The sequence below is a fragment of the Rosa chinensis genome, chromosome 6, assembly GCF_002994745.2.
Source record: "Rosa chinensis cultivar Old Blush chromosome 6, RchiOBHm-V2, whole genome shotgun sequence".
In the NCBI taxonomy this organism is placed as follows: domain Eukaryota; kingdom Viridiplantae; phylum Streptophyta; class Magnoliopsida; order Rosales; family Rosaceae; genus Rosa; species Rosa chinensis.
This window is the reverse complement of record NC_037093.1, coordinates 13,891,904-13,908,182: the sequence shown is the minus strand read 5'-3', so window position 1 is coordinate 13,908,182 and position 16,279 is coordinate 13,891,904. Positions and strand designations below refer to the sequence as shown.

The 16,279-nt window shown below is 37.3% G+C and overlaps 2 protein-coding genes across 3 annotated transcripts; one reads left to right on the top strand and one right to left on the bottom strand.

Annotated features, from left to right (window-relative positions):
- Positions 1 to 1,731: 1,731 nt before the first annotated feature.
- LOC121049872 lies at positions 1,732 to 3,831 on the bottom strand. 2 transcript variants are annotated; one of them, XR_005801495.1, is made up of 3 exons: positions 2,483 to 2,802; positions 2,039 to 2,103; positions 1,732 to 1,876 (listed from the first exon to the last, which is right to left on the bottom strand). XR_005801495.1 is itself a non-coding variant. In XM_040508167.1 (3 exons), exons 1-3 carry the CDS (start codon positions 3,656 to 3,658, stop codon positions 2,092 to 2,094), a joined length of 303 nt encoding a protein of 100 aa, XP_040364101.1. In that variant the 5' UTR covers positions 3,659 to 3,831; the 3' UTR covers positions 1,732 to 2,091. The 2 variants fall into 2 exon arrangements, 1 of the variants encoding a protein (XP_040364101.1); XM_040508167.1 differs by adding an exon at positions 3,540 to 3,831 and having other exon boundaries at positions 1,732 to 2,103; positions 2,483 to 2,654.
- A 6,276-nt stretch (positions 3,832 to 10,107) lies between these two features.
- LOC112169865 (kinesin-like protein KIN-4C) lies at positions 10,108 to 14,881 on the top strand. Its single transcript, XM_024306929.2, is given in 10 exon segments — positions 10,108 to 10,215; positions 10,387 to 10,473; positions 10,849 to 10,939; positions 11,047 to 11,078; positions 11,460 to 11,542; positions 13,178 to 13,240; positions 13,360 to 13,510; positions 13,672 to 13,898; positions 13,900 to 14,107; positions 14,393 to 14,881. Coding segments are annotated over 9 exon segments (990 nt in total). The 5' UTR covers positions 10,108 to 10,215; positions 10,387 to 10,410; the 3' UTR covers positions 14,465 to 14,881.
- Positions 14,882 to 16,279: the final 1,398 nt, after the last annotated feature.

The window sequence follows — 16,279 nt, the reverse complement described above, 5'->3', positions numbered from 1 at the left end:
CCTGCTAGGATGAATAGTCTTTAATAACAAATTATGAATAGAACTATGAGACAAAAGCTTCAGAATCATAAGGGAAGCATATTCAAGCAGTATTGTTTTATCTTGAAAAGGCATTCAGTGTTATTCCCATGTTGTACTTGTAACTTCTTTGCTTCAAGAGCAAGTTCAAGGTCTTCAGACAAACCAAAAGCTGGTTGTGGATGACTGAACACATGATGTAAGTAACTTAAAAAAAAAAAAAAAAAAACCAAGTGAAACTATATGTTAATCAAGCAACAAAATACATTATCTGATCTTGAAAAATGTAGATGGAGAACTGAAAGCTGATTCAATAGATTTATAACGAAAGGGAGACGTAAGTGGACTAGAGAGTTAAAGCATGAACAGCTTAACTTTGAAGATTTACTAAAACTTCATTTCTGCAGCAATGAACTTGAAACTTTCCACACTAAAAGTAACCATATTAAAGAAAGACATACTAAATTTTCAAGCAAATCGGAGTTTGATATGTAAGGGAAAACATGGATGTAGATAGACTGAACTGTCAGGTTTTAGAAAAATATTGCAGCAGCAAAGTCAACTTAGAAAATTCGCCAAAAATTCATTGTAAGTCCAAATGGCAAGAAATCAGTTCCGAAATGAGCATTGGGATGTATGGTTCAATATACACAAAACACAGAGGTTAAATAATTCAAGTGGAAGTTCAAATCTCAATAGAAAATCAGGGGTACACAGAAAATTCAGGAATTTCCAATAGCAGACTAGACTTAAGAGAAAGATCACCAAAGATTCACTATACATTGTAATACGACGAAGCTTTCCAGATCACTTATTAACTAGCAGAACAGAAACATATCAAAATTTCATGTCCTTTGGAGAACAGTAAGTAGGGCAACACAAGGCTCAAGTTCACAAATCAGCAGCTTTCTCAGAAAATTCAGCAAAGCTGTTTTAACCACAATGTGAAATTTTGATTTTGAAGTTGGTTTGTTTTAAGAGTGAACAAGAGATGAACAACAAAAAGAACCAGCTTACAAACTAAACGAATTGCTTCTACGTTGGAGGGTAAACAAAGGGATACAAAGAAAATACAAGAAGCATTACAACCCCATTTGGGTTTTCATATCCCATGTAGTAATTAAACTACACCAGCTGCAATCTGGTTAGATGTATACTCCAAAATGACTAACATGCTACGTTATCTACAACAAAATACATCTAACCATCTAATTTGAATTAGCCTACAGCTCACCAAAATATCTTGCTCTTCTAACAAAGTCTAGTAGTAAGTAGAGCAATTCCAACTTCAAACACTATACCACAAAGTTAATTAGATGACAGTTCAATAACTGTCGTCTGAATGAAAAAGTTGTTGTTGTCTAGTAGCATGTTGTCTGATTGACCTCATTTAGACGACAGTTAAAAACTATTGTCTGTTTAATATTCACACGACATATATAGCTAAGTTCAATGGAAAGAGGGTATCATATGAGAGATGTAAAGAGCAATGTTTTTTCTGACTTTTCGTAAAGAGCAAGTTCAAGATTAAGAGCAAGATTAACTATGACTGAGACCAGAAACCAAAATGAGAATAAAAACCTAAACTAAACTACTCCGATTTCAATGAAATGTTATACACACTAAAGTAACACACTAAACTAGATACTGGTAAATTTTTAGGGAATTTGGAGATCATTTGCTATACTAATTAATTCAAAGGAAACAGAGCACAGAAACCTGGAAAAATAGAAACAAAAGATAGTGTGAAACTTGGTGTATCAGAAGTCTTGGACGGCTTATGTGCCTTGGAGGCATTATAGAATCCTGCTATTTTCACAAATTTGGCTGTTTTCACTCTGCATCATACCAGTTCATTCTGAAATGTACAGCAGAAAGAAAACGTTAGAATGACATTGTTTTTGTATATAGGTGAAGTAAAAATAATAGCTCTATTGTCTAGTAATTAATAGCTCAATTTATATGAAGTCAGGGAAGGCATGATCCTATAAAATTTCAGCCATCGTTACTGAAGACTTACTCTTCATCAATAGCACATTGCAGTACACCATTATCCTCGAACGAACTTCGTAACTAATCATTAGCCTTCATATAAATTGTCCAAATGTTAGCAGCTAAATCACAATATGAAATTGGCTAATTACAAAATTAAAAGAATGAAACCAATTAGTGACAAAATATGCTCATTAGTTACTGTGAACAACATACTTTGTGTGTAAGCCTGCAACTTGGTGGCCTAAATAGCAATTGATATAGCATTTCTTGGAGTAATTGTATGAAACCAATATATACAATTTTCTGACTTTTCATGTATTATACATTAGCAAACATTCTATTCACTTCAGTACTTAAAAAAAAAAAAAATCAATCATTTTCGCAAAGAAAGCTACTCATCAGATCAAGGTATTATTTTGATTATCATTACAAACATTGTCATCATCATTACTACTGCAAGTTCCAGTACCTGAATGCATTGTAGATGCATCTTTGGTATATGGTAAACTATATTCAATCTTCTCATTTTGGTCAGATTACAAATGAACCAGTCCATCACCATTGTCCTTCTGCTCTGTCCCATCCAACAACAAACCTCTAAATAAGTTCCATGACTTTCAGTCTCCCCATTTCCTAAGGTCCTACATATAAAATGATCAGAAACTGGTCAGAGGACAAAACATATTAACATACAATTATGCAGTGGACAAAACAGTCATAATCATCCAAGTCCAATTCTTTGGACACAAAACACCACAACCTCTTCTTCGAAACTGAATCATACCCACCTTTATGTCTCACAACACAGAACAATTTGAACAAATCCACATGTTTCCTATTACCAAAAACTGCAAACACAGGTCTAACAACATATCTAACAAAAATATTCTTGAGAAAAATATATAGAATTTGATCAAATGTATATGTCTGCCTACTCCTATAATCATCATTGTTATCATCAACATATTCTACACCATCTTTTACAGTATCAATATCAGTACCCTTATGATCATTACCATCATCATCACCACATCCTACATCATCTTTTACAGATTTAATACCACTACCAGGACTATCACCATTAATTAGATACTTCCAAAGCAAGATTCAGTAAATCAAATTAATCTCTGTTGTTCCATCCTAAATTAATAACTCGCTACCAAATGTTTTATAACTTTTTTGGAAGACAAATCAGGACTAAATTTATGTTGACAACAAGGACTAAATTTAAGACAATAATGACACAACAATAAACAAAATGAGAGAGAGAGAGAGAGAGAGAGAGAGAGAGAGAGAGAGAGAGAGAGAGAGCTCTTTAAAACTATGAGCTGAAAACAATATACAAACGTCACAATTCCTATCTTAGGATATAACCTGCATGGCAAAGCAAAAGGGAAAATGTCAAAAGCTGATCATTTTATCAAACAAGTCAAATTAATAGTCAGTCAAACCTACACAAAGCACCCATCAACATTGACCCAGAGAACATGAAATTAATGCAAAGGAAAAGCAATGGGGAAAATCATGGTTTCAGCTTGAGCTTGCATGGCCTTAAACTCTGCCAGTCTCCCTCCTTTGCAAACAACTCAACCTGCCTCATCTCTTGTTGCTTCTGTAGGACTTCAACCCAACCAAAAATTGTCATTTCCAGAATTCATTTCTTTACTCAAATCATGAAGCATAACTGAAAATACCAAATTTCTTTCTCCAAATGTTCTTGACAACCAGACAAACCAAGTAAATTGCAACAAGAACTATCACACTACGCCCATATTAAGCAAACCCAAAATCATCCAACCAAAATCCATATATAGTACACTGAGAGTTGAGCAGAGAGAGAGACATAAAATTTCGGAAGCTATAGAGAGCTACCTGATAAGCAACACAAAGACGAAAGCCCTCAGAACCGAATTGGAAGCGAAAGTCGAAGACAAAGGTCCTGAATCAACGAACTCGAATAAAAAATGAACTCAAATTTCCATAAATTTACAGAACAAGGATCTGAATCAGAGCAAAGGATTGGTTACTTGGAAGAGTGTGCAAGCCTTTCGATGAGTCGTCGAACGATAAGTCTTCCGAATCCAGAGCACCGTTGAACTGGTGGTGGGTTTTGCTGTTTCCATCTCTGTGAAGAGGTGAGGAGGTCGGCGTAACGGTAAGTCTTCCGAATCCATAGCACCGCCGAACTGGTAGAACTTTAATGAGAGATCGGACGGGAGAGCTACGTCAGCAGTTGGAATGAGCAATCCGGTGACGACATCTCGCCTTGTCTGTCTGAGCTAGTCCACATCTTCCTTGTGGAACAAGAATAGTGTTCGGATTCGCAGTCGAGGGACGACGACGATTATGACTAAGATTTGAGCCTTAAGTCATCGAATGAGAATGAGGGAGCAGGGGTTGAACTAAGCAAGGCTGAGTGAGAGTGAGAGGTTTGTGCGGGAAAGGAAAGAGGCTGGAGCTAAAGGTTTGTGCGAGATTGACCTAATTTTTTTAGCCAATTTTTTTTTGGGGGCTTTTCAGACAACAGATGTTGTTGTTGCTGTTGTCTGGATTTTTGCAATTTCATTACATTCCATCTTTATGACCATGTGTTGGATAAGAAGAGAACAAACGACTGGTTTAACAAATCTGTCATCTGATGAACTCAGACGACAGAAAAATTCAATGTGTTGTCTGATAAGTGTCGTGTGATTCACTTATTCTAGTAGTGAAACAAACCGACTAACCACCACCTGAAATTTGAGGGGAAAAATGGATGAGCATAAACGATGCCCAGTAGGGGTTTTTAAAATGTGTAGAAAAATCCGTATATGGCCTTTTTGAAACTTCATTGGAAGAAACTCGATCAAAACATAAATTCAATCTAAACTCAACAAGTTCTTAAACCACAAATGTTACATCAAGGCTGAAACAAACATTCCTCGAGTAATAACTTTCTGACTTACCAAAACAAAACACAAGTCATTTCGTAAGAGTCAACAATTGGAAGGGAATGTAGCATACCTTATCATACTATAATAACTCATCGCATTCACGCCCTCACAAGGGGCTTCCTCGGGGAATTGGGTCATTGTGCATGCCCATAACAACTCAAAGCTCACGGGTCATTGTGCCCGAGCTTTCACAATTTCTCAACCAGCTACATACTCACCACTTCCCTTTTGTTAAACCAAACTTTACTAGATTTCAATTTTTAAGCTCAAAGAAGTATTAAGTTATTACATGTAAGTTTGAAAACTGAAAAACAAAACATGCAGAAATTTCATCGGACAAAGAAGCAAGACAAGCATTGTCAATAAGGACCTTAAACAAAACAGTCTCTGTTTAGTTGGTAACAAAACAGAGAAAACATGCAGTTCCAAGTGGTCAATGAAATCATAGGAAAGAATGGTGTTGAACTTAACAAAAATCATTTTATCACTTTGTTTTCAAAGCTACAAACTCCGGTAGCTTGAAAACCAATTTTCTTCCCTACCTCAAGTTTATCAAGTGGTTTTTGTAGTATCAAGGGGCACGGCAACTTGCTCCAATTTGTCCTCCTCCTTTTGCTTATCCAAAACAAAGATAGTTCATTAAGTCTCAACCAAAAAAAAAAAAAAACAGATCCTAAGCAACTCCTCCCTAGTGTTGAGCTTAAGCCAGTTGGGGAATTTTAACAAACACTTGCTGGGCATGCATTAGGAACCAACATGCAAAGTTATTTCTCTCTTTTTCCAACAGTCCAACCAAAGTGTAAATGAAATTACTTAAACAAACAACTATAATCAAGGTTCAACAACTCAAGCAATTGAATTCGTATTGACAAGGACAAGGTACAACCGATAGAAACATTACCTTGTCAATATGGTACAATGGAGAATGGAAACTTTTAGTTCCTCAAAGCCATGTATGAAAGAAATCTAAGGATATACCAGCTCTAAGAAGCATAAGGTTACTGGAATGAAGAAGAAAGAGAAGATCTTTCTCTGAATTGAGCTTTTGTAGAATAGAACGGGTTGAGAAGTGTGGTTCTATTTTTCTTTTTCTAGACAGCAAAATACACACAAGGGACTGAACAATGGAGTTATAAATTCCCTCTCATTCTATTAGAGGTGGGAAGCACGTGCAATTTTGGACCATCTTCTAAAAACAAAAGACTAGTTTGGTACAAACTAAAGTTCCACAAGTACTATACCAACTTATCTATGTAAAAGAATTTACGCTAAGGTTTTGGGGTATTACAAACACCACCAAATCCAAGAATGCAAGAATGAAGAATGATGTTAAAGACTCCATGATATTGCAATGTTATGCCATAAGAAGAAGCAGGCTTGTATTAGAAGCATAAGTATCTAATGCACAATAGTAGTACATATATTCCTAGAATGAAAGTCAGATGGACCCCAAGAGTTTAGGACAGTAAGTGGGGTGGCGAAATCGGGAAGCTAGCTACTGACCCTTGTTGAAACTATCTTTTTTTAAAAAAAACTTTCATGCCCCTTTGCTCTTCACCACTAGCCTAAATGTTATTTATGTAATATGTAAGAGCAAACATTACATATATAGTCACAAAGAGATTCAGCATGTCACAAATATAAATCATTGTAAAATGAAACGAATGAGACAGTTGTGTTTCATCCAACCAATTCAAGTACAAAAAGTCCACATAACACCTGAAAGATTTCCTCTAAAAAAATGTTGATCTTTCTCTTAGATTAGATAGACCAGATCAACATAATTGTTATGCTCTTCAATATCCCTACATCAACATTATATTCCATGCCAGCTTCACAGCATTTTGAGAATTGAATGAGTAGACCCCATAAATATGCACACTCATGCCTAGACATGAAAGAGAAAAAAGGATGCTCCAAGCCCCAAGTGATCAACATATTCCTCCTCTCATTTACTTGTACAAATCCCTAATTCCCATATCACCTACCAAAGCAAGTGATTAAACCCCTTTGTTACCAAATTATGCAATAAACGTTTGACTTTAATGAGTGTTCAATGAATTTTATCTCCAATCAATCTATATATAAGCTCAACAATGCAGTATCATAAACCATAATTAGCAAAAATTGACATGTCTCACGGAAATAGTGTAAAGCATACCTCTCTCTTTTCGGAGTCCTTCTTCTCCTGTTTTGTTACATTCAATCCATACCTACTCATCATGAATATGGCCTTTCTTGATGAATCTGTGATACCTGAACCCACAAATTAACACAATAATAAGAGAAGGAGGCATAGAGAAAACAAAAATAGAAGGAGAAAATCTGCGATTAATCAAAAATGAAAGAAATACGAACTCAAAAATTGAAAAATTAAAAGAGAAAAGAGAGGAATGACCGTAAAGATGAAGTTGTTTGATCGTTCTCGGCGATGGAGGAATTTGCGGAACTTAATCTTTTATGTTCCGGGGTGGATGAGGGAGAGAATCAAATGGAGGCCCTACAACAGCCAAGATTGAAGCCAAATTGGGCAGGTGGACTTGTACAAGACGGCTTCCGATCCTTGTATCGCGGGACGGCTTCTTTGTTCTAGATCTTGGATTGGATGCAATCCATCTGAGAGAAGCTGATGGCTGAGGATTGAGGGCTGAGAATAGTGAGTATATTGAGATCCAGTAGTGATAGCTGAGGATTCATGAGAGAGAGAGAGAGAGAGAGAGAGAGAGAGAGAGAGAGAGAGAGAGAGAGAGAGAGAGAGAGAGAGAGAGAGAGGTGCAAGCTCGGGTTTTGGTCGAACGGTGGGAAGTGAAAATTGAAAATTTGGCTAGGTGTTAAAGTCAATTAACTGGGCGCCAAATTATTGAACCCTAAAACTTAGACAACATCAATTCAAGTACATTGTTTGAAAAAGAGTGGCACAACAGACAACTAAAAATTGTTGTGTGAATGAAAACAATCAGATAACATCTTTTTCAACCATTGTATTACTCGCAATTCCACAACAGAGAAGTAATAACTGTTGTGTGATTAAAAACAATCAGACGACATCTTTTTTCAACTATTGTGATAATCAACCTTCAACAATATCAATGTAATAACTGTTGTCTGAATTAATTGATTCAGACAACATCAGAAAAAACAATCATTGTCTGATTTACAATTGCACAACAGCAATGTAACAACTGTAGTCGAATTCAAAAATTTAGACGACAGAAAATTTCTTGCTGTCTTCTGATTTCTGTCGTCTGATATAATCAGACGACAGTTAAAATGTTTGATGTCGTCTGATATGTGTTGTCTGATTCAATTTTTGGCCTAGTGTTAGCAAAGAAATTTAGGGGAAATCAATTTTTTTACTCTCATTGATGTGTCACATATGGTCAAGTTAATTGGTCTGTGACGGAAATTGAACGGAAGAACGACAAGCATTTAAAAAAAAATTTAAGTTAAGGTATCACTGAAGATACTAGTGGCACGTTTACTTGGAATGGGAGGGAATGATTACGGGGTAAAACTATTCCTACGTTATTAACACATAAAGGAATCGGAATGATTCCAGGTAAAAGTATTCATGCGTTTACTAACACATGAAGGAATCAGAATGGGTGTAGGTCTCACATCCTTATAAGGAATCGATTTCTGAATACTCAGTAATTTGATTATGAAGGGGGGAGATGAATTTAGGAATCAACTCATCCGGAATCAATACCGCTTCCTTTCTTCTCCCATTCCAGTTGTCTCTGGTTCATAATTATTTTTCATTCCAAGTAAGTAAACGTGCCATAAAAATTCAGCGCGAGTTATTGTAACCGTCACATCCCCTAATTAACACAATCTCACTCCCTATAAAACCCGACCCATTTCATTTCTCTATTCCCTCTCTCGCTCTTGCTCTCCACTTTCCCTCTCAAAACCCAAACCCCCTTCCCTCTCCTTTCCTCTTTCCCTCTCCTTTCTCTCTCTATCACACACACAATCAATGGGGGCCTTCTTGATGTTCCTGAACAGTTTGGCCAAGGCTGCCACATTTCGACCTAATCGGAAGCAAAATAGGCATCAGTGGAAAAGTTTGGCAAGAAATGCAAGGAAGCTTCGCAGGATTTGGGCAAAGGTTGAATGTTCAAGAGCCGCTCGTACCGCTGTTCGTGGCGTGCAGAACTCGATGAAGAACGTGAAGATCACTATCTCTGTGATCGCTTGCATTGGACTTGCAGGGGCTCTTGCATACAGAGCCTTCCTCTGCTTCTAAACTTTCTCTCTTCCCCCCTTTCTCCCCATCCGCTTCTCTCTTCCCCTCTCTCTCTCCCTCCGCCTCTCTTCTATTTCTTTCTATGATTATCGTTTTTTATTTTTTCTCTTTCAATTTTTATATTTTAGTAATATCTTGAACTGGTCGCAACAGCCAGCCATGGACTCCGACGAACAGTACAATGTGGCTTTCGACGAAGACTTTCTTGGCTTTGGCAACGTTCGGTCAACTAGCACAGCGGCGAATTCTGATCTCGAGGGCTTGGCGACCGGCGCGTGGTCCAGGAACGACGACGAATCCGAAACGGTGAAACAGCGGAAGAGCGACATCGCCGAGATGTTGTGGGGATACGTGTCCCAACTGACGGTCGCGATTGAGGACGTGGACGCTGACGTGGCGGTCAGAGTCGAAGAGCTGGACGACATTACACAACATGTCGTTGTTTCTGGGCAAAAGCTTTCTCTATCAGGTATAGGTCCTTGTCTTTCTTTCAATTTCTCTTTACGGTGCGTTTGGATGAGAAAATTATAAAATCCGTAGGAATTTATAAATGACGGAATCTTTAACTCCATCAATCTAAAAGTCCAGTAATTACAATTTCTATTGTTTGGTTGCATCTATTTAGGATTTGAAATGTGTAATAAATTAAAAAAGTAAACAAATAAAAAGATAAAATAGAAAAACGTCTTGTTTTGGAAATAAAAATTAAATACTGCAAAGAAATTCGTAAATGACATCTATTTTGGTGGAAATTGAATTGAGGAATTTAAATAATGAATTTCTTCATTTTTTTTTTCCACAGAGAAATTTAAAATTTCCAATCTAATAATACCAAACGAGGGAATTAATTTTTAGAAATTATGAAATCCTCATTTTAAATTAAATTCCATCATTTTTTCCCTCATCCAAACACTCATCCCTAGTCTAATTGCAGTCAGGGTTGGTGCTGGTGCTTCTAGCAGGCTCTATAGGCTTCACTGGATTCCTTCGAGCCACGCCTATGAACAAGACGCACTCAGGGTGAGAGCAATTGTCTTCGTTGGCTTCTCTGCTTTGAATTTCTTGATGTGGGTTTGTTTGATGCTGTGATGTTGTGAGGGTTTGTTTCATGATAGTATTGCATGTCTGTATCTGATAAAATAGTTAAAGTTTTGTGCTTCCACGCCTATTAACAAAATTTGTGATGTTTAGGTTCAAATTCAAACGCAATGGAAGATGAAACTAGAATCTGGGCAGTTCCGATTGCAGAAAGCTTTGTTGGACAAGCAACTTCTTCAGGTATACGTCTTTACTGGTCAATTGTGTGATAAGGGATGAGGGCTATAAATTTGGGAATAAGGGATGAGTAGTTTGGCCGGTTTATCATCTTATCCAAATGAACAGTATCAACTATGGTTCAGACATCTCGAATCAGTAGCATTGTGTAAGTAGGACTAAGAAATGACCTGTAAATCTATCTTGATTGTGTCCATATTGACATGCAAAGCTATGAAACCGCATTATTGTATTTTTGTTCCACATTTGCATAGCTGAAGACTTTGAGTATATGTTTCCATTAAGATTAAGATGCTATAGATACAGTTACTGAATGAAATGTTTTCTATCTGAGATTCATCTACAGTATTACTCTGACATTTGGTCCTTCTGCATCAGGTTTTGCATAGAAAGACTGAAGAAGCATCTGTGGCTACTAAACAGCTGAGGCGGCGCTTAGAATCTTGCAAGGCTTTGTTGCTAAAAAGAGGTCAGAAAACGTACTTGCTGAGGTTGGCTTTTGCTTCCTGATAAATTACTCTGTTGCTTACATGATAAATGATGTTATTCCCTCATTTTCTGGTTAAACAAATGTAGGTGGCAAAAATGGGAATAATACAGCAACTCAGGTACTTCACAACTGAACTGTGGTTAACATTTGTGTGTGTTTTGATACGTTTGTTCCATACACTCATACATGGTATAAATGCCTATGGGTAAAATATTAGTGAATATATTTGTTGTCTTGCATTTTTATGTAATTTTCTTTTGGTATAGTTCTTGACTTCCACTTTTTATGAGAACATGTGATTTCAATCTTAGACAATATTACTGTTTTGGGCTCAAACACATTAATAGAAATCTTTTCTTAAGGGTGCTAAAAGATCTATTATAAACTGGAAAAGCGGCAAGAGCACTTTTGTATAATTATATTTTCTTTATAGAGTTACATTCTTCCATTGATTTTATTTTAGTTTTTAATAATTTGTTATACAAACCATTTCATACAGCTGATGCAGGAAATTGACCATGAGGCTGAAGTCACAGAGCAGTTGAATGAGCTATGTGCTGTATATGAACGTCAAATAGAAGAGTGAGTCTAATTGTTGTTTTCTTCCATGTTTCTCTAATTAGTCTAGTACTCTTCAGCTATGCAATTGTTTGAAGGGTTTAGTACTTTAGTTCTTGGTTTGGATCAGTACGGGTCTTGTTTAATTAAAACAAGAAAATAAATTTTTAATATCTGGCACTTGTGTTTACCAAAATGAAAGCAGTAATTATCATCTGATTCATTTAATTTTAAAGTTTAATTGGGTTAAAGAGGACTGTGTCGGTTGATACTTTGGATGTGCAGTCTTTCCGATCTGTGCAGCTGCTGAGTAGCGTGGTTAACACCAAACTGTTTTCTTGAAAATTTTATCTTTTCTGATTGCAATTAATCACCAAAACATATCGTGTCTGGTTATGAAGAAAGTTATAGGCATAGATGTCATCACTGCTTCTGGAAACTTAGTACATATGGTCACTTCCTGACTTGTACTTTCACATTTAACTTATATGGTTTTAGGGAGACTAGGCACAGTGGGATTAACAAGATTCCTAGAACTAAAAATATCTTTTAGGTGTAAAAAAATCTAAAGCCCAAATTTAGGAAGAGTCTATCAGCAGATGAATCTCTCAGGTTTTCTACGCAAAAAGAACTCAGGTGCCATTTTTATAAAGCAGGGAACTATGGTTAATGGGACCAGTAACATTCTAAGGTATGAATGGATTACATTCATGGATGCTGTTGATTTTTTCTTCATGTGAAACAACTTTCAAATATCAACAGAAGCTTACACTTGGCTTGCTATTTGTTTCAGTTATCTCACTGCACGAAAGATCAAACTTAGATTCCCCTTTTTTGAGGCATCAATATCATTCATATTCTAAAATTGACTGGATGAATAGACTAGGTTTTGTCATTCCAGAGATGCATTGTCTATAGGTTTATAGGTTTGACATTCCGGAGATGCGTTGTTCAAATGAAGTTTTTGAAAATATGATATCAATTACTTTTGTTTGTTTTTGTTTTTGTTAAAATTTTTGTCTTCAAAAGACCTTGAAGTATTCTATTGTTACATGAACCTTTATGCATGGCTTTAGCATCTAGTAGTTAATATGTTGTGATCTGTTACATGAAGTTTAGAGTTCATTTGAATGGTGCTGCAGTCTGCTGAACATTTCTTGGTTATTAAGAAATGCATGTCTCATTTTGGAATGACTAGGATGGCCGAGACATTTATAAGTGAGAATCACTTGATGAGAATTAACTAGGTTATGACATTGCATAGATGGGGTTTGTAGGTTTTGATTCTATAGTTCAAGAATGCATTGTTCAAATGAAGTTTTTGAAAATTGAGATGCTTGTTTGTTTTTGTTTGATTCTTTGTCTGTTACTCTCTGCTTCCAGGTTCAGTGTCGAACTAGGAGGAGAGATACAACTCTTTGTTATGTTAGTTTGTGCTTTGGGCCTTGTTTTATGGGCTCTTTGGGCTTGTTCCATAATGAAATTTTCCAGTAAAAAAAAAAAAACTTAAAAGTATTCTAGTGTGATATCAACTTTTATGTATGAATGTAGTAGGAGTTATTTGGCTGTGATTGGTTCTAAAGTCTTAAGAGGACACTTTAATGGTTCTGCTTGAGATTTCTTGCTAATTAAGATCATCTCTCATTTTGGAATGTTTAGGATGGCTAAGGAGGCTGAAAAGCTTAAAGATGAAGTAGACGCACTGCAACAAGAAAAGTCAAGGTGAGAAGCTATTGTATGAACTTTGTTCCTGCAAGTTTGCTGTAAACTTGTTCTTAATGGTAGTATGTGACCATTCTATGCATATGTTTTCTGACTTGTGCCCCTATTTCCATCTTAAGGTGCTCATTCCAGGAGAAAGAGGTTGACAGCTTCGAGAAGGATTTAGATATAACAGAACTGTCTGACCTGAAGGCTCAAGTAGTCAGCGTCAGTAGTATGGTTGAACAATTAAGATTGCACAAGGCTGAGCTTGATCATGGGAAGTCGCAGGTTAGTGGAGTTGAATTTTGGCCATGCTTTGAACTAACTCATCTTCAATTGGAGCCTGAATTGTAGTGGCATGAGGAACGATTTAGTTAGATTTTCAGAGTACTACATGATTTTCTTTATGAGTTATTCTAAGCCTCCCTGTTATGTTGTCTGCTAATCAGGACGTTAGGAGTCAGCATACTGCATCTGTTGGGAGTAGTTACAATTTAGTGGAGGACATCAGTCCATCTGCATAAGAAAATTCCACAGTTGTAACATCTAAAACTGCATCTCCAGTTTGGTGCTCATATAGTAAGAATTCCTTGTGCAAGACGATGAAATGCAAATGTCGATCCAAGGGTGGAAGCTGTGGTGCCTCATGTGGCTGTGCAGCATTAAGTGCAGCAAGCAGTCCCAATCAAGTCGAGTGACTCGCCACTATCCGAGATTTCTAATGGCGTTCTGAATAGTTCAAACACCGGTGAAACAGTGAAGAGTAGCATAGAGGCTTCTGAAGGTGCAATGCTACTTCAGAGTACACCAGTTCAGAAGGCTGCTGAAACAGAAGGGAATTTTGGAGCAAGAAAGAAACCGTTGACTGAAATTGGGAACATATTGGTATGCTTCATTACCTTTTCGAGTTCCACTTTATATTCTTAGGAAGCTTAGAATTTTGTAGTATCTGATAGATTAACTTAATGTTCTCTATTAAGTACTTTGCTACCTGCTCTCTAATGGTGTTCTTACTAATATTATCTGGCTGGGATCTCTCTCGGTTCCTATTTGAAAATCTTTCTGAATTTTTGCTTTAACGTACCTCTGACCCCTAATAGCTACTTTATGCTTGCTGGGGTTCATTATCCTTTTCTTCCTTGCTCTAACCCATAGTTCTAAATCTTACAGGTGAGTACAAATGCTGCAAAACCTGGCCCACAAAAAAAGGGAGAAAGCCAGCGATTCAGCTTGTTACTGTAGACCCAATTTCCTCAGTGCCAGTAAATATGGAAGGCCTAAAGGAAGCAGAAGGAAATGGCAAATAAAATTAGGTTGGTCCTTTGCGAGTAAATGTCCCTTTTGGGTAGTGAATTGATTGAGAAAGTATTCACACAATGTTGTAGAATGAACATAAATTAACAGAGAGAGGGAGGGAGTTTAGATGCAGAGAATGGAGTAGATTGTGTGTTATTCTTCTCTCAAAGGAGGGTTTATATAGGAGTACAAGATAGTGCGAATGCTATAGGAATAAGTCCATTGTTGTGGCTACATTAATTACAGCTGCAACTCCCCATGGTGACTGCAATGGTGGTTGCTGCCATGTTTGTTGCTTCCCCACATGCTTTATGCCACACAAGTCTTCATACCTATATCTATACACTCAAGTATCTATTTACATGATATAGCCATTATACTACAACACTCCCCCTTGGATATTTCATGTCAATAGTGTTGCCTAGGCCGTGCTCTTCTAAGTTGCCTCATTAAAAACCTTGCCAAGTAATAAAAACCCTGTGGGAAAAAACAACCTTGGTCGAAGGAGAAAAAGAGCACAACGCGCGTTGAGTGTGGAGTATGTTTCTGGATACTCCCCTTGATTTCAACTCCCCCTGAAAATATAATCATGGGAGTTCGGATAACTTTATCAATCCGATGCTCTTCACATGTTTCTCAAAAGGGGATTTTGGTAACGACTTAGTAAATAAGTCCGCTACATTGTCCTCTGATCGGATTTGATTTACTTCAATATTTAGAAGTGCTTGTTGTTGCTGACTGTAGAAGAATTTAGGCGATATATGCTCGGTATTGTCGCCCTTGATGAAACCTAATTTCATTTGCTCAATACAAGCTGCATTATCCTCGTAAATGCATGTAGGTTCATTTGTGGTAGACTTCAAACCACAAGTTCCTCGAATATGTCTAATTACAGACCTTAGCCATATGCATTCACGCACAGCTTCATGTAGAGCGATAATCTCTGCATGATTTGAGGAAGTAGCAACAAGGGTCTGTTTTGTAGACCTCCAAGATATCGCGGTGCTTCCCATGGTAAAGACATAACCCGTTTGGGAGCGACCTTTGTGAGGGTCAGAGAGATATCCTGCATCAGCAAAACCCATCAAAGCATCACCGTTATTTTGATGGAGGGGAGGAGGAGAACGTCGGTCACCATGGATGGCACCGCCGGCGTCTACATTACGGAAGGTGGCGTTTTGCCTTGTGGGGTCCGATTCCATACTTCCGTCTTTTCTTTTCCCTCTGTAGGAATAAAACAATCCCATATCAATCGTACCTCTCAAGTATCGAAAGATTGTCTTTATACCAACCCAATGACGGCGTGTTGGCGCTGAACTATGTCGAGCTAACAAATTCACTGCGAATGAGATATCCGGTCTTGTGCATTGAGCTAAGTACAATAATGCGCCTATTGCACTTAGATAGGGCATTTCAGCCTCTAATAAATCTTCGTCCTCATCCTTTGGACGAAACGGATCTTTTCCGGGCTCAAGACTACGGCCGATCATGGGAGTACTTACAGGCTTTGCTTTATCTTCATTAAAGTGCCTTAGTAATTTTTGAGTATACGCTGACTGGTGGATCATAATCCCATCACTACGGTGCTCGAGTTCTATTCCGAGACAAAACCGTGTTTTCCCAAGATCTTTCATCTCAAATTCGGATTTCAAGTATTTAGCAGTTTCCTTTAACTCATCTAGAGTTCCAATTAGGTTCATGTCATCGACATAAACTGCTACAATTGCAAATCCGGAACTTGTCCTTTTAATGAACACGCAT

What these genes read in the sequence shown, in the direction of transcription:
- LOC121049872 (XM_040508167.1), bottom strand. Translation starts at nt 3,658, where the DNA reads ATGACAATTTTTGGTTGGGTTGAAGTCCTACAGAAGCAACAAGAGATG. An exon ending in TGCAAGCTCAAGCTGAAACC is followed by an intron (nt 2,655 to 3,539) that starts ATGATTTTCCCC and finishes TTTTATATGTAG; the next exon opens with GACCTTAGGAAATGGGGAGA.